This window comes from Rhinoderma darwinii, chromosome 7 (genome assembly GCF_050947455.1).
Source record: "Rhinoderma darwinii isolate aRhiDar2 chromosome 7, aRhiDar2.hap1, whole genome shotgun sequence".
Classification (NCBI taxonomy): domain Eukaryota; kingdom Metazoa; phylum Chordata; class Amphibia; order Anura; family Rhinodermatidae; genus Rhinoderma; species Rhinoderma darwinii.
The window spans coordinates 30,325,715-30,344,743 of NC_134693.1; the positions used below are offsets into that span (position 1 = coordinate 30,325,715).

General features: G+C 38.1%; 1 protein-coding gene across 4 annotated transcripts in view; it reads right to left on the minus strand.

Annotated features, from left to right (window-relative positions):
• Nucleotides 1-19,029, minus strand: part of SEC16B (SEC16 homolog B, endoplasmic reticulum export factor) — a 150,991-nt gene that overhangs the window by 121,517 nt on the left and 10,445 nt on the right. For 3 of the 4 annotated variants that reach the window (XM_075833088.1, XM_075833086.1, XM_075833087.1), the window contains 6 exons: nucleotides 14,212-14,318; nucleotides 13,761-13,887; nucleotides 13,197-13,272; nucleotides 11,052-11,184; nucleotides 9,479-9,633; nucleotides 6,042-6,103 (listed from right to left, as the gene is read on the minus strand). In XM_075833088.1, the coding sequence (XP_075689203.1) occupies nucleotides 6,042-6,103; nucleotides 9,479-9,633; nucleotides 11,052-11,184; nucleotides 13,197-13,272; nucleotides 13,761-13,887; nucleotides 14,212-14,318 (660 nt within the window). The remainder of the gene's footprint in view (nucleotides 1-6,041; nucleotides 6,104-9,478; nucleotides 9,634-11,051; nucleotides 11,185-13,196; nucleotides 13,273-13,760; nucleotides 13,888-14,211; nucleotides 14,319-19,029) is intronic. The other variant, XM_075833089.1, reaches the window with a different exon arrangement.

Consider the following 19,029-nt stretch of genomic DNA (forward strand, 5'->3'; position numbering starts at 1 on the left):
TGGTTAGGTGACTTCTTGCAAGAGCATATGCATCTTATTGGAACAAAAGCAGTCTAAGAAAACGAAAGAATGTCCAACTATTTATGCCATTTCATGCCAACTATTTCTCAGATAATGTAGAGCTTCGATTTTTTTGTTCTGTATAATTCTTGCATTGGGTATTAATGTGTTAATGAGTAGGACTGCAAGGAAGAAGCCACAACCCATTTACAATAGGACACCATTATAAAGTCAAATTACTATACAGTGTTATGTAATAACAATAAAAGATCCATCAACAGCAGCTTATTTATGGCTTTCATATAGCAACATAAGCCGTTTTTCAACACTGCAAAATGTATAAATCTTTAAAAGATAAGTAGATAAAAGCAAAAGACGTAATAAAGGTATATTACAAAAATGATAGATTTTATATGTGATTTCTTTATACTGATCATTAAGCCAATTTTAATCAAGGGTGGAGCTTCAGTTTAAAGGGAACCTGTCTCTAAGCTCATGCTGCCCCATCTGAGGGAGCACGAGTTACTGATAGGGCCGTGCAGCTTAGGAAGCGTAGTCTCTAGGATCACGGATAGGTACACATATAGGGGCATATATGTTAGTCACAGGGAGGAGAGAAGAAAGCCTTCTATTAGTCTAATCTTCCCAAGCCAGGCACAATAAGAAGGCCGCAAACAAGTGTATAAGCGATAGTTTTTGCCTATGCTGTATGGCTCTGTCACTAACTTACGCTGCATGAGACAGGTCAGTAATGAACGAAACGTCCACTTCATAATGGTAGGCTAAAAACCAATGTGTTTCAGCACTACACCAATATATTTTTAAGTACCTGAGCTTAGTGTTATTTAGCATGAACTTAGTGACAGGTTCCCTTAAAGAAGGATTTTTACTTTTACAAAGTATATTTAATGTAGTCGTTCTGCAAAGTTAAAAAGACCGTCAGAAAGTGCTGTCTCAAGCTCGTAAGCTGATAGCTACACGGTGGTTGGACTCTTCTGCACCTCCTTATGGAGGTAACCATTAGTAACCAATATGAATAATATCCTATGGATGGAGAGGGCAATTTACCATAGACGTGGTGCATTAAAGAAGTTTGAGGGTCAGTGGACTTACATGACTACAGACTCCAGGATTGCCATCAATATCTCTTCTGACTACACTCTCGGTAGGGCTGGTGAGCTAGGATGGATACTAATTTGTTACAGGATGGCGGGTTGGTAGGGGAATGAAGAAATGTCTGATGTGCCTTGAAAAACAATAAAGTGCATAGTACTCTTTGTCTGGGGGGGATGGGGTAGGGGAGCGGGTGGGGTGTTTATGTTTTATATGATGTATATTTGTATTATCTGGAAAATTTGTGTTAATAAAAACTATTTGATTTAAAAATAAAACATAAAAAGATAAAAACACCAGAAATATGTGTAGATGATAAATAAACTTTAAGGGCACATTCACACGTGGCGAAATTGCTGTTGAATTTCGCTGCGGACAGTCCGCAGTGGAATTCTGAAGCAGCCTTTTTTTTCATTTCTTTCTATACATTTTTAGGAAAGTTAGTTCAGACGTTGCAGAAAATAACTGTGCGGAAATTAGGCTGCGGTGGAGAATTTTCCCTCCGCAGCATGCTCTTTGCTCCATTGTGGAGAAGAAGCGAAATTTCACTGTAGATTTCAGCCGTTGCAATGCAAAAACTGAAATCTGTGGCAAGTCCGCTGTGATATCTGCAACGTCTGAATTACCTGTCAAATATGCAAATGTTGGTGCAGATTCGTTGCGTAATTGCCCCAAATCTGCACCAACATTTGCAGCTGAAAAATTCTGCCACGTCTCAACGTGCCCTAAAACAGTTTAAGACAGTAAGGAGTCACATTTTTCATTCCTAATCACCTAGATGTAAAAACAAAGTGGTTACTGTTTATTTACCTCCAAAAAGTTTTATGCAAATCTTTAAAAATGTTAAAAATTATTACTTTTTTAAGGATTAAGGATATTGGTTTAATTATCTTTACAAAATTTTGAGATTCTTTCCTTGTTTTTTTGGTTATTGGATTTATTGTGCAGTAATCTGTTGTTATTGTTATTTTTGTGGGGGTGCTACATTTTTTACTATATTTTGCAATTATTTTTTATTAATTAGCATACTTGTTTATAGCATTTTTGTCTTGCCAGTGTCATTTCTCTTACTATGTTTTGTTTTTTGTTCTTTGTTCCTTGCATTCGGGCAAACATTGTTTTGTTGCTATTGAGATAAATGCAATTAGAAAACATTTACAACCTCATTTTGCATATTTGCCTATTTGTTATGGTTTAGTCTCTAATTTTATTTTATGTTTTAATTATTTACTGGATAAGTGTTAAAACTGATCTGGTTCAATGCCAGAATTCCATTGTCAGAAATGTTTTATGCTCAAAGTATCAGAGACGTGCAGAGAGTAACAAGGAGATGATGATAATGATAATATAATGTACAAAATGAACAGAACTCATGGAGAAGCTTTTTTTCTGTTATACACTCATTACTTCATTGAACTTAAGGAAAATTGCATAATTAATTAGTTACAATCTACATTGTACAACCCCTAAACTATCATTTAAAAAGATGAAACCGGATCGCACTGCTGCATCTTTTGTGTATTTTGTTTGGAGACAAAATATGAACTAATAGGAACATTGGGAGGGGGCACATACTTCTTAACAGCACCGTACAAATTTGGAATAATACCTGGACAGCTTCAAGTTTCAATTCTGTTATACTTAATGTTTGAGTGTCAGCAGTAAAGAAAAGCAATTTTGTATCACTCTGACACCGTTAACAGGCTCAGAATGCAATAAATATATTTCAAGACAAAATATATATTTTAATATTAACAAAATCATTATTTCATATCATTTTTTCCATACACAGAGAAACAATGGAGGATTTCCCAAAAGTGCCTCTTATCTCTTAGTCCACACTGACACGGGCTATGTATCTAAGGAAGATTCCATTTACATCTATGTCTCTAGGAAAACAAGCCCACTGGGAGAAGAGCGTAGGAAACGTCGGCGGAATTTGTGAGCGTTAAGTTATTTGGGCCATTTATACAAGATATTAAAATTCTTCTTGATGCATATTCAAGCGCAAATTCTCTTTTTAAATATATTTGATGAAAAGTTTGAAAAAAATAATTTCACCACTTAAAGAAGTTCTATACGTTTTCATTTATACAGATACACTAACAGAGCACTAAATGCTTACATTGTACTTTTGTCCACTTGGGAACAGTGTTTTTTTTAATCTACATGCTCATACAGGCTAAACTCTTGGCACAAAGGTATCAATGTCTGTATATATGTATCGTGCCCTTATAGTAACCTTATAGCATTTGGCAAGTATAATGCATGTCAGCTCAGGCTGCCTCCCCTTCTAAAGAAGTGGCATGAACTTTCCCATGGTACTTTTCTACACAGATAAGGAAACCAACAGCAAGGTAATGCCATTCTTTTCTCCTATAAGAGATGGGAACCGGACCAATGTCAGTAGGAAAGCACGGGCAGTTTCCAGGACCTACTGGGATTTGAGTGGGCCCATGTCTATATGGATAACATGCTCTACGATTGTCAAGCCGAGGGTGAGGTAGATAGGGGGCCACTGAAGCCGTGTCACCTAAGGACCCACATATACCTAGAGCCGGTTCTGGTTGGGAAGTACCAGCATCAGAAGAGGGGCTTTTTTATTTATATGGAGTCAGTTTTCCTTTATATACAGCTTGTAAAAAGTCAGCCATGAGCTTTCTACTCCTTATCATCAGATAATTTGTTATGAATGAGATATGTTATCTATAAAATAACTGTACTATAATTTTTCGCATTTGTTTAAATTGTAATTTTGCACTGTTTGATATCATTTAAAATGATTATAGCTTAAACTTCACTGCTGTATTGTAACGCCTGTATAGTTATTATATCAAAAGTCGCAAAACCTCTAACGTGTATAGCACAATGTAATTAGTGTGATCCCTTTTATTAACTGGATATATACAGGGTGGGCCATTTATATGGATACACCTAAATAAAATGGGAATGGTTGGTGATATTAACTTCCTGTTTGTGGCACATTAGTATATGGGAGGGGGGAAACTTTTCAAGCTGGGTGTTCACCATGGTGGCCATTTTGAAGTCGGCCATTTTGTATCCAACTTTAGTTTTTTCAATGGGAAGAGGGTCATGTGACACATCAAACTTATCGAGAATTTCACAAGAAAAACAATGGTGTGCTTGGTTTTAACGTTACTTTATTCTTTCATGAGTTATTTACAAGTTTCTGACCACTTATAAAATGTGTTCAAAGTGCTGCCCATTGTGTTGGATTGTCAATGCAACCCTCTTCTCCCACTCTTCACACACTGATAGCAACACCGCAGAAGAAATGCCTCCCGATCTGACCCCCTTAGACTTTTATCTTTGGGGTCATCTGAAGGCAATTGTCTATGCTGTGAAGATACGAGATGTGCAGCAACTGAAACTACGGATACTGGAAGCCTGTGCTAGCATTTATTCTGCGGTGTTGCTATCAGTGTGTGAAGAGTGGGAGAAGAGGGTTGCATTGACAATCCAACACAATGTGCAGCACTTTGAACACATTTTATAAGTGGTCAGAAACTTGTAAATAACTCATGAAAGAATAAAGTAATGTTAAAACCAAGCACAGCATTGTTTTTCTTGTGAAATTCTCGATAAGTTTGATGTGTCACATGACCCTCTTCCCATTGAAAAAACTAAAGTTTGATACAAAATGGCCGACTTCAAAATGGCAACCATGGTCAACACCCAGCTTGAAAAGTTTCCCCCCTCCCATATACTAATGTGCCACAAACAGGAAGTTAATATCACCAACCATTCTCATTTTATTTAGGTGTATCCATATAAATGGCCCACCCTGTATATTAGATACAAGGTTATAAGATATTTTAGGTAATTATACTAGGTAAAAAAATAATAAACAAATGAAATATAGCAATTATAAACTCATAGGCCCCATGCACACGACCGTAGTTTTCATCTGTAATTAAAGATCAAGTAATTACGGATGAAATTGCGGACCCATTCATTTCTATAGGCCATGGACACCTTTCCGTATATTTACGGATGTATATCTGGGCCGCAGAAATGATCCGCAAAATATAGTACCTATTGTCCTATTCTTGTCCGCTATTGCAGCACGGACTCGAAGTCTATGGGCACTTCTGCAATTGCAGACGGCTATGGATGTGCATCCGTATTTGCGGATCCATATTTGCGGACAGTAAAATCCCTTACGGTCATGTGCATGAGGCCTTATACAAAGCACATAAAACAGCGGGCAACATATCACGGAATGCAAAAATATCAAGTATTGCAGACTCCATGATCAAACAGCCATACACGACTGGATCATTCAAGTTTCCAGCAGTGGACAACCCATGGCCAAATCTGAGTCAGTACTTTTGTCTGCTTGATAGAATGAGTGGTCGCTTTAGGGGAAACGAGCGGCCACACAAGGCTTCTTCCAGTGATCGCCGGTGGTTAGAGAAGCCAAAACGAACCGCGATCAGTGGATTTCCAGGACAGCTTCATTCTAGGAAAAGAGCATTCAGCCAGGAGAGCACCTTTAAAGGGGTTGTCTGCTTTCTAAACTCAAACACCCTATTAGAGTCAATAGAGGAGGTCTGCTATTCAGGACCCTCTATCAGTCAACGTAAAAATTATCTACAATAGCGTCTCTCGCTCTGGAGGAACCAGCACGTCTGTGAATTACATGGATAGCCCATTATTTTATGTAATGTTTAACTTCTTCTGTGGTGGCGCTGTAGGGAATTGAAAACTTCCTGACGGATACTCCCACAGATTACAACTGATTATTAGGGTCTCAAAAGCAGGACACCTTTTTCACCCAGTTTATTGTCAGGGAAATCATTTAACAAAAAGAATAGTCAAAAGTGGACAACCCTTTCATTTTGTTATAAGTTTTATCTGTTTTGCTAGTTTCTAGTGAAACCAATTCATTCTCTGCAGTCATTCACCTCTGCACAGGACCTGGAAATCCTCTCATCTCCTCCTGTTCCAAAGTATCATGAAGTAGAACCTAGAGAAAAACATATAAGGCACAGTCAAAAGATGCAAGATGCTTCAGTTGAAAGCTAACTCAGAAACCTAAAACCAAGAAAAATGGAGATATATAAAATATATGTAAAGTATATATAACTGATGCTTTTTCAAGGGTTTTCCTATCAAAGGAAACTATAGCATTTTAATTGGATCAGGTAGGGGGGGCTGACAACTAAAACCCCGCCAAATCCCAGCGAACAGGGGAAATGTCAGCATGTCCCCATTTCTCGCAGAAAGGTGGCTTTCCATGTGCAGTTACTCTTCATTATAGTAAAAGGGAGATGGAGAAATAGCACAGTTGGCATTTGGCTGTTTTCGTACTTCCAGGAACGAAGAACTGGACACCTCCATTCTTGGAATCATGAGTGTCCTAGCGGTCAAATTCCACCCTGTGAGACATTTCATGGCATTTCCCATATGCCACAAATGTCTATGATGTGAAAACCTCCTTAAAAGAAAAAAGTTTTTAAATTCCAATCTAAAAACAATTTCAGAATGTGCAATGGCCTTGGTTGGACACTAGATACCTGATTTTTGAGAAATGTGCAGAAAACGACTGATTTTATCTTGGCTCAATTTTGTCCAACTACTTTTTTGTTATGATGTCAGCTCAGAGCTCAGTGCTGTACTGCATTGAATTTTATTTCAAATGTGAACACGTGTCCCTTTATTATATTTCTCTACTTGAACCACAAAATTTTTTTAGTGTTGAGGAAATCATTGTAATATTTCAGGATGCCGTCCAGATTACAGGCAGAAGGTTAGAGAGCAGGCGGTGCTAAGCAGATTGGTATACAGATTCAGAACGTCCAGTACAAATATAGTAACTTGGGCCCATAACTCTATGGAAATTAGTAATTGGTTCTGAAGCCACAAAAATGCCAACCCAAAAGACCTTACATAGAAAAAAAAAAAAAAAAGCTGCATGAAGCTAGTGAATCACTTTCAATGTTGAGCGCAAGAGCTTTTTCAGTATCTTGTACAGTACACACAATGTACAGTAAAAATAAAATCCACATCTACGCTGCAGATTTTGAATTCCAGAGCGCACCTATTATTTTTGGGAATTACCACAGATTTTCGCAGCAGATTTGTCTTTCTCTGCCACATCTGAGCATAAGCTAATAGTTTATCTGAGCTCAAATAATCTAAAACTCAGTGCTGCATTGGGACAGAACGTTTTGCTCATATTAATTTGCTGTGCTACTGTATGCATGGTCTAAGGAATGCAAATGACAAGAGTACGCTCTTTCCAGAAACCGAACAAGCAGAATATTCTGGGAAATGGAAGATCACAACATGCAAAATCGTGAATGCAGCTCTGGGAACGGCTTAGGCTAGGATCACACACACAGTTTTAATGCTGTTTTTGTGGCAATTTTTTTAGCAAAACACAGAAGTGGCTCTAGACGTAAGGAAAGATATAAATAAAAGACTGATGCATCTCCTTTGTTTTGTGTTCACTTCTGTGTTTGGCTTAAAAAAACTGAGCCAAAAATCTGCATCAAAACTGTGAGTGTGTGATCCTGTTCTTAAAAGGATTAGTACAACATAAGTAATGAAAAAGTATTGCAAAGCTGTTGAACATTTTTATGTAGAGTATGTCTATATGAAAACTGTGAAATGATGTTCAAAGGTGGACATAAACTTCAAGCTATTTTTATATATTGAGCGAAAACACTTGTTATAATATGCAGAGAGCATCGGCAGACATCATAATAATATGTAAATACGAACTTTGTGTCTTACTTTCAGGGGTTAAGTATGGGCAGGCTATGTTTAATGGGGTGTTAAGAGATTGTATCCCCTTCTTCCATTATGGACCATTTCTTAGTATCACATTTACACAATTCTTCAGCAAACAACCAGAGTAATAAGAGAAAAAGAGCAATGAAGATCCTCACAGCATTTTAATGTTTTAACACGCCCCACGCATGCCTCTTTAACCCTTTATTATGCTCTGTAACGTAACCCAACTAAATATAGGCATATGGTTTGAATTTAAGCATAGAAGGTGCAATACTTTCCCACCTGCAATGCTTATTTTCCACCTCTCAGCCAGCAGATGGGTCCTTGGCATGTGTTATCACTCGCAGAATGCATTGCACTTCAGAGTAATATATCTAAAAAAAACTTTAAACTTGTGCTGTATACATAATGGAAATGTGAGTATGTGCATATTCCCTCAAGAAAGGCCAACAAAGATGAGTGAATTGTTTTTCCTGATTTGCCCTTTATTAGCAGAATTGTTCTTTCACAGGGAACGCAAGTATTTACTAAGACAAGCAGGTCAGGAGAGCTGACAGGTCCTATTTAAGGCTGTGTTACATCTGCGTTGGAGATGACGGAAACATATAGCATTGCATGCAACCCTATTTTTACCATTAAAACTACAGACACCTCGGCGGAACATGCTTGAGAAAGGTCCTATTGGATTGAAACGTCGCATTGGGTGAATAAATTCCCACTTTTTTGGATGTGCTGCCTTGCTTCCCTTTTTTATGTATATTCATAGAGACTTTGGACCCAGTCCTATTTTGAGGTGTGCACTCTTTGCTGCAATATTTGCGGTGATGAGATATTTTTGTTTTTGTCCACCTCGGCGGAACCTGACAGACCCCCGTTGTGAGTAAATAGGGTCCATCAGGCGCTGGTGCTGTCCGTAATGCAACTGATCTGACTATGCCTCGTGGTTTCCATTAAATGGACACCACGACATAGGTGTGAACAGAGCCTATTCCAACACTCCGCTAATACTCAGTTAACAACTCATTCACAATTGAACTTTTAGGTTTTGAGTGGTATTAGCCATTAAATGACATAACCAGCTCTGCGGTGGTCTGAGGTGATCAAGTTATTTGGAACACAAAAGAACATTACGGAAATTATGTAAGAAAAAAATATATAAGAAATTATTAATAGATAATTATATGGATGATAAACACCCCAAAGTAGACCAAAGACATAGGATAACTGTCAATTGGATGGATGTCTAGCCCATCAGGCATGCATGTTATTTTATCAGAGCAGGCAGAGATAAGCGGCTGTCAAGGTCCTCTGGGGTCACTGATCCCCAGAGAAAACAAATCCATCCTGTCAGATCCTTATTTTCTCTGACAGCCTCGGCCATAGGTCTGCCAGACCCAATGATACTAAATCGTTGGCGAGCCAGCTTAAGGTAGTCTTAGTGCATCATTACCTTTGATGAATAGAGATGTCAAAGAGTTGATAAAGATAAGGAAAATTACAACAGCTGCTCATATAGAATTTAGTACTAAGAACAATAAACATTTCTTTAACAAGATAACATTCACGAGCTATTGATTTGTATTATCTGATGTTATTTAGTTACCTCTATGCTGTGAATCTCTACAAGGGCCGGTTGACCCTCATCTGGGAAGTTGGGGCAAACCCTTATCAATTGCCCCTGGGCGCCGAAACATACGGTGACATGAGGTAGGGAGAACTTCATTGGAGCTGTTGGTTGAGGAGTTTGCTCCAAGGTGTCTTTAAATATATCACAAAAGTAAAAATCGATGAAACATTTTGAGCAATCTGCAGATGTTCTAAATAATAGAGTATTATATTTTTTTTTAAAAACACTTTTTTCAATTATACGGTCATCAGGGTCATAAGACAGGCTGCTATGTATAGTTAATGGACTGGAATGCTCCGTGGTGATAATATGACCCTTGTTTCCGTAGCCGGTACTATCATTTATTTAATTCACAATGAATGGTATTGGCCTGGCATTGACTATTAGAACATAAATTGTTTTGTCCAGCCCTGGATTGCCTAGATTAACTTGGCTTTTACTGTGGGAACCTGAGACTGGCGGAGATGAAAGGCAATACTTGTGATGGTTTCATTAAAAAGAAGGCTTGTTGGCTAATTTGTATAATAATTTTGCAGTAAAGGCCTTTTGGGTATTGCAGAAATTTGAGAGTAACGGTAATGATTAAAGGAGACATCTAGCATTTCTTTCTCTGCTTTGTGATGTGTTGTTCAATAGTCTGGGTTTTTAATTTCCATAATTAAATGTTGTTTGATGTCTTTCACTTTGAATTATATTGCATTTTAAACTTTTATTAAACACCACTTAGCTGTTTTTAATATTATGAAATAGCTCCGTTCTTTACATAACTATATCTTACGAGATTTTCTTTTTATCATAGCCTTGTACGCATCATTCAGACAACATTTAAGTGTCCTGTCTGAGGCACAGGAGATAAGTCTGACGACCACGTAGAGAATTTTTTTGACAAACCCTTCTTATTTGCCAAGTGACTGGTTTGGTCATATCTAATTGGAAACTCATAAACAGTATAATATAGCATTCTTTCTTATTTAAAGGGGAACTCCAATCAGAAAACTATTTTACAAAACGGACCCAAAATACCCAAGTCTTTTTTTTTACTTAATCTTTCCCCATGTGCATTTTTTCTAAGGGTGTTAGGGCAGCAGTCCTCCGTGCTATCTCCTTTGGGTAACTGCTGACACATGGTCCAGTGAGAGAGTGCTGTGCAGGAATTGGCTGTAGCTGACGTAATTGCTGCCGGCCCTCCCCCACAGCCACCGTCATTGTATAACATTGGAGAGCATTATGTTCTATTATAGCTGATAGATAATTCAGCTATATTAGAGAATAAAGCTCTCCAACGACATGGCTTAAAGGGGAAATTTCTAGTTACTTCATGACTTTTTAATTAAAATATTTTAAAGTTGCAAAGGTGAGGTTGCTTTATTGTATACAAACTGGATGTTTATCACCTAGACAGTCACATGTCTATAGGACTATTAGTTCAAATTAATCTACTGACAGAATATTGATTCATGGTATAAAATGGTTGTTTAATTGAAGTATTAGTCCACTGCAAGGATTATATTCATTACTAAAATGATCAGAAATTCAAATCCATATTTACCATCCTGCAATGGATTCCAAGAGTCGATCAAATCTGCTGGTTCCTGCATGTACTGGCTCAACTCATAGCTACTGGATGACATCCCGGAGTCTCTGTACTGAGACAGCAAACTGGGTTCTGCCGAACTGAAATACTGAGAGAGAAGAGAAGAAGCAAGATTTGTCAAATGGTAAAAAGTTATAGACGGGCTCCATCATGTCCAATATCTGAAGGGCACAAGGAGTGATGTAGGGAGCGAAGGTGCAGAAGTGCTCAGCTGAACACCCTGCACCTTCGGATGTGATTGGCGCTCCTCTTTAGGCTGAAGACAGGCTCATATAAGTTCTATGTGAGCCTATCTTTAGCGTGACAAGGAGCACCAATCACAGCCAGATGATGTTTGGCCACACTAATTATTTAAAATGGAAAAGCCTAATAAATAAATGTTCGATTGATATAGTTTTACAGGTTCTAGTACTAGTATGATATCTCTGGTGACATTAGTGCACACAGTATCTGGAGGCGCAACATGCAGGAGCCTCATGAGCCACATGTGTCACTGAAAGAGATAGAAAAAACACAAAGCGCACAATAGTGCATGACACTGTGATTTGCACACGTGTGAACAGGGTACTGATAGTGCTCACCTGGTGCGGTTATGCTGGGAGCATAACATCCAGTGTAGCAGATTCCAAAATAGGTAGCCTCCACGATATAGGTAGCCTCCACGGTATAGGTATCCGGATCAAGTTGCAGCATAGGACCCGGTTTGAGAACTTGAACTATGAAGTCTCAATGTGAATGTGAAGGAATAAAAGCAAAAGCAAAAAACGGGTGTCTTCCATGCGCTACTGATCGGGGTAATCATCCATACAATCCAATTTCCTCAAGGATAGGGTATTGATCGGTGGTAAAAAAGATTTATTGGATATAAAACACAACTGTTTAGCAGTGAACAGTTTCGAAACCGGACCGGTTTCTTCCTCAGGTAGAATACAAATACGTAACTGGGTGGGGTGTCGGTTAAATAACCGAATGAAAGGTCAGTTGAGGGCGAGAACTACCGGGTCGGGTATATACCCTATCCTTGAGGAAATTGGATTGTATGGATGATTACCCCGATCAGTAGCGCATGGAAGACACCCGTTTTTTGCTTTTGCTTTTATTCCTTCACATGTGTCACTGAGTCACTGTTTGGGGAACACAGTGTAAGAGGCCTCTCAATGTTTCTTCCATTTTAAACTCAGGTAAATCTAATTTGTGGTAAATTTGAGTTATTTTGGCCCTAAAACAGGAAGGTTTTGGGCAATGAGACAATTACTTCTCCTTAAGCAGGCCATACACATAAGATAAAAGTCACACGAAACTGCTTTTGGCTTAATTGGCCAACAATCTTATCTTTATGGGGGGCCTCCCGACTCTACCCTGACAGTAGATGCTGGGGAAGAAGGAATTGGGTATGTTGGATTTAAACATGCCTGATCCTCCGTTCCTGCTGCAAGAAAAATATGTACGCTTGGTCGAGGTGCACATGCATGTGTATGGTGGTGTTGGGTGAAATAGATGCTGGCCAACCGTTATCTCATGTGCATGGCTTAAGTCCTCTATGTTGCAGAGGTGCATGAGCAGTGAATACCATCACTCCCTTTTATATGAATGATTTCATCACATAGAGAGTGGAAGAAATTTTATATAGGAGATACACAACACTTCTGACAGTGAGAAGAACTTGTAAATTCCCAAATAAACTTCCCAGTATTCACCAGCCCTAGGGGTTTGTTCACATCTGGGTTCCGTTGTTCTCCGTCATTGCATGACGGAAACCAACAGCGCCCGTCAAAACCCGCAGACTTTAATGGGTTCCGTCGTTAATGGGTCTCCTCCATGGTTTACTTCATTTTGCCGGACATAATAGCGAAATGCTGCGCTATTTTGTCTCTGGCAAAAACAACGGCATCTGTGACGGAAGCCCCTAACGCAGATGTAAACAGCCCAAAGTTGGCCATAGAACTCAAGACAGCTACAAATCCACAATACGTGATCCGTGTTTCCCCTGATGGGGGATGCTGTATTAGATCCCATCAAATCTGCTTGATCTGCTGACAACCTAATGTGTATGGTAAGGATTACTAATGACATTTTAATCAATTGAAAGAAGGTACATACCTCTAATCTATCCACAGCAGAGTCACATCTTCTCTCGGCAGGGTGCCGGGCACTATCATCCTCACAGCCAGGCATTCTTACAAAACAAGAGAAATGCATAATAAAATGGGTGAACTCTTATTGATTAAACATTCAAATTTGCTAAAATATTTGTAAAAAGTTGTGATTTTTAAATAGAATTGAGGACAGATTTTATAGGTTATTAAAAAGCTATTTAAATTGGCATTGCCTGGTCCTAATCCCAGGAAATGCCTAATAACCTAACTTTTTCACTTTTGGTTAAAGTTTACTTGCAATTTTATTTCTTTGGTACTTATTCCTTGGAAACTTTTAAACTCTGTCCCATTATGGGAGAGTTAAAATCAATGACTGCAGCTTAGCTGCATTGTCTAATAGGAGTCTGAAATATACCTCCTGTCTTCATTGAGGTGCAGACAGTTACTTCATACCTCCTTCATGCTTTACATTGCATCTCTGCTTGCTCAGTTGGGCGGCTGTGTATAAACACAAGCCACTATTATACATCAATCATATATAAATTCTGACAGATAAGTGTTGCATCACCTGTGTGCGTCTCTTTGTGCGTCTCTTTGTGGCTGGACGCTCTCCACATTCTGATCAAAGGGATAAGTATTGGAGGAATTCTGCACCCAGTTCTCAATCTCATTGTTGTAAGTTCTTCTCCTCCCGTCTGTTAAATAAAGAAAACAATTTCATGTAAGGTATAAATAAGATAATGCTCTAAGAAATCAGGAATAAAAGGCAGCTAAAACTATAATAGAATTATTATATAACAGTTTCTCTTTAATTAGGAAAGTAGGTTATTTGATACATTCGGAAGCCATGGAGAAGAGATACAGCATCTGAAAAGTCTTGAATCAAGCAAACAGAAATCTCATATTAAAACTTTTAGGAAAGTGCGGTCTACATGTACTCGACAAATTTAATTCAAAGAACTATAAAAGATTTGGAAGCTCTAAGAAGTCGAAAACAGCCACAAGGTAGTGCACTGTACCTTTCTCTCTAGAAACACCAACTGGAGGCTCATAAATATAGTCTCTGTTGCCATAGTTTTCTCTATGTACAGTCTCATAAAATCCATATCTTTCATCATATCCCTGCCTGAAAAAATAGTAAGAGGTCAAGCAAATACGGGATGAGAGAGGACAGCTTTTTTTCTGAAGTTACATTATTAGATGTAACAGACATACATTTCTGCAGAACATGCTTTGGGACCCATCATTCCATGAGATGAACTAGATTAGATAGGTAGAGAGAGAGAGAGAGAGAGAGAGAGAGAGAGAGAGAGAGAGAGAGGGAGAGGGAGAGGGATAGATAGATAGATAGATAGATAGATAGATAGATAGATAGATAGATAGATAGATAGATAGATAGATAGATAGATAGATAGATAGATAGATAGATAGATAGATAGATAGATAGATAGATAGATAGCGAGATAGATAGATAGATAGATAGATAGATAGATAGATAGATAGATAGATAGATAGATAGATAGATAGATAGACAGTCTTCAGAAAGTGACCTGTAGTTTAATTCAAGTTTTTACTTTAAACATATTTAAAAACAAAAAAAGTGTTGTTTTTTTGTTTGTTTTTCGTGTCGCTATCGTTATCGTTAAAAGGAAATCCCAACATATTACCGACTTCTGAGCCTCGCAATAAACTGACGCTTCCTGCTTTGTAGAGGTCACTTTTCAGCTTGTACTGTGTATACTGGGGGTCAGGGACTGCAGTCATCTCATTATTATCACAGGCAACATTATATTGAAAGTTAACACCTCTTTTATAAATGTGTTATAATGCTGGAGGCAGAAAACACAGGATCACACGATTGACAATAGGTAACGGTGTCCTAGGGGAAGTCAAACTGCAGAATCACTTGTTGAGGATCTGGATGCACTTGTAGATCATAGACTTCAATGTCAATCAGCTGCTTCTAAGGTCAGCAAAATAATGTTGTGTATTAAAAGAGACAAGGACCTCCCAGACAGGGACATAATATTACTACTTTACAAAGGATTAGTATACAAAGTGGTCTCATATGGAATATATATGCAGTTCAATTCTGGAACTAGTTTACACAAAGAATGCTGTGGAGTTAGAAAAAATACAAAGAAGAGCAACTAAGCTAATAAGGGGCGTGGAGGATCTTAATTAAATGTCTTTAGTTTTGATAAGAGACTTTGGAGGGGGAAATTCTTAGATTGCATCAGTATATAAATGCCCAAGACAAAAAATATGGTGAAAAACTGTTCCATGTAAAATCCTGTAATAAGACAAGGGTGTACTCATTCCGTATGTCCAGAGGCAACAAGCTTTCTTAAGACCTGTGAATCAGTGAAATAGCCGACCTCAGGAGCTGTTAACAGTAGGAATAGTACATTGCTACATAAAAGGGTTAGATAATTTCTTACAACAAAATAATATCAGCGCCTATGTCAATATACAGAACTTGTGTCTGAATGTTGATCCAAGCTAAGGCTTCGTTCACATCTGCATCAGGGCTCCGTTCTGGCGTTCCATCTGAGCTATCCGTCAGAACGGGACCCTGATGGTCTGTAAGGGTAGATGAGTCACTGTCCTGTAGGTAGGTATCAGAACTACTTAGTGGGCGTCCTCTGTAGTCAATCATGACCTCATAATAGGTAACCTCTCAGAGATTATCGATGTCAAACTTGGTGTGTAGTTCAGAAATGGAGAAGCAATGCTCATGTAAGAGGTTCTGTCTCTGTTAGATACCGGAATAAACATTGTGGCGAACAACAGATCACTTTACCACAGCTGCAAAACACATGGGGCATAGCATCTCCATTCATAGTAGCGCATGCTTGATATAAAAAATTGAGATTGGTTACCTGCTCCCATCATAACAAATAGCAGGTCTATGACAGGGACATCTGGATTGGCAATAGAGGATGCCATCTAGGAAGAACTGATGGTAATCTTCAGGACGAGAACACAACTGTCCAAACTGGCAGCCGCTTTCTGATCCAAGCAGGAATTTTAGAGTTGGACCCTGACTCGTTTGGAACTAATGTGCTACCATGTTAGTGGACACCATTGTATTGTCCTTAATTTGGCAAAAATATAATATAATTGGCATTCCAACTTAAAATAGTATCGACCTAAAATATCATAATAACCCCTAAAATATAAGCCTATTACAGGAGAATATTTTTTTCAACTACGTAAGATGAGTATTATACTGTTGCATCCGTTTGAGTCAGACGCCACCTAAGAAATGTCTGTCCAATCTGTCCGTGGGAAACCAAATACTTAAATAATTAGGTGTGCGCTCCTGAGCAAGATTCAGGTTCAAATGAATGATAAACCGAACAGCAAGCAGCAGATCAATAGAGTAAAAATAAACCCGGCACTTTTATATTTCAGCATGTTAGGAGTGGATGACTGCACCACATTACTGTAATAGCTGTAAATGTGTGCAAAAAACGTTCTGTAGCCGCCAGCTCCCCCCTGGCTATAAAGGCACAAGTTCTACATGATCATTATCTGCTGTTCAGAGGAAGAGATGACGGCATAAACAAAACAAGCTTATATTTCTTCTAATAACATTTTTTGTCACTCCAAAGGTGACTTCGGTGGCAGATTCTGCTGATGTAATAGCGATGTGCTTCAACCAAAGTGGATGTTCCTTATTTATAGACCACCACCATATTCCACAGTGCGTTCCTTTCAAAATATATCTCTAAAACCCTTTAACGTTAGCATTATTCCATGACACACTACACTGTACATGTACGGTGCAGTAATGATATAGGCAAAGGAGATGTGCTCGTACCATCACCCACGGGAGTCGGCTGTAACTTATAGCCGACATCTCACAATAACAAATGTGATCAGTGATTACTCTGATCTAGGTTATTTAACCCCTCGAGTGCCACAGTCAATAGCAAAGGGCTCCCTTTGTTACTTTATTGGCGTAACATATACCGTATGTACCTTAAAATGGTACCACTGAAAAATACAACTCATCATGCACCAAAAAAAGACCTCGAACCTCAAAGCCAACAAAAAAATGTAATAAAAAGAATTATGGCTCTCAGAATGCAGTGAGACAAAAAATGAAAAAATACTCTGCGTCAAATTCGAGATTGTAGATTGAGCCATAAATAAAATCCACAAATCTAAAGCGTAGGGGAGAAAAAGACTGTGGACAAACACAATACTTTTACCCTGAATAAAAATGTATAAAAAATATGATCAAATATTACGTTTTTATAGGTATTATTAATATTATATTATTATTATTATTATTTTAACACCCCCAAAATACCATAAAAACATTTAAAAACACACTACCAATCCAAGGCCAGCGCCATGATATGAGCACAACTAGGGTCAGTGAGTGATGACAACTTCTGTACAGCACTGCGGAATGTGTTGGTGCTATACAAATAGATTAAATAAATAAACTAAAAAAAAAAACAAGTCTCAATACGCAGAAAAATATTTATGTAAGCAATATAAAAAAAGAGAACAATAAGAATTAATCAATTTATCATAGGTAATAAATACATGAATAAATAAATTAATACATCAACAGTGTAAAGATGGGAGATAATACATCCCGATGGTATAGACTCCTAATATAACAAATAAAATACTGGTGCAAAAGAAATGTGCATTAAATAAGTAAAAATGTATGACAGCACATTCAAAATAAATACATCCCAATAAACAAAAAGTTGGTGATGTCAGTATACGAAATACATTTACACCCAGGAAAATCGCACAAAAAATGAAAAAAGGTAGTAGACCCTGCATAAAGGGCCATAGATTAGTTCCAACGTGTGTCACTGTATATCACGGTTTCCTAAGGGGGCACTATGTAAAATCTAGAATAATATAAAAAAAATCAATTTCTAAAAATAGCAAAAATAAGCATGCCTCGTCTCCCATTATAAATAATGCAGGTGGCTATTATCTATTAAATTAGTTGAGACCAAGTTGCTTGAAGTCTCCAGAAGACGCCATAGGCTACAAGAAGATTGTATGAATAAAAGAAATTCCCCTTTCCTATTACTCTATTGCTCTCTCTCTCTGAAAATGGTAAATGCTAAGTGCTGCAGCATGCTTATTAGATAATGTCATTCTCTGGATGATGCTCAGCATTGCAATTACACAACGGTGGCAGTGGCCCCCACTAATGCCATAAATGGCCGATCCCCTTCAGTTACATGGCAATCAAGGGGCTTCGTGTCTTAAAACTATCCCGGAAAATTTTGCTTTGTTACCAATAACTATCAGAGTTTAAAAATGAATTTCAATACATTAAATCCAATAGGGTTTTTATGAATAGATGTTACTCAATTGAAATCAAAGAATTTTTATGAACAGCCATTTGAAGCTATGGAAAACTATGAGTCAGGTTTCATCAGAGCTGGGGAGTCTCTGGCTTTAGAATTTCTCACTATTCCCTCGCTGCTGTTCGGGTTACTCACCGTATCTCTGTATATATGTCTGTACGATGATATCACAATGGCTGACACATCACTACAGAAGCCAATGAATGGCCAGCCTACTCATGTGACATAACACAAGCATGTAAACAAATTCAACAGCGGAATGGAACAGCGGCAACCAGTTAACGGTGAGGGGTTCTAAGTGAATAGATTGAGAGTGCATTACTTTTGCATTTTGGGCATACTGCCATTTTTTATCCCCCAGAAAGTCCCTTTAAATACCCAGCATCATGTAAAAATAAAAACCCACAAAACCGGTATAACCTTCTCTGGTGGTGATCTTTTCTGCTGACTAATACCACACATGAGCAAGGAAATTTTAAATAA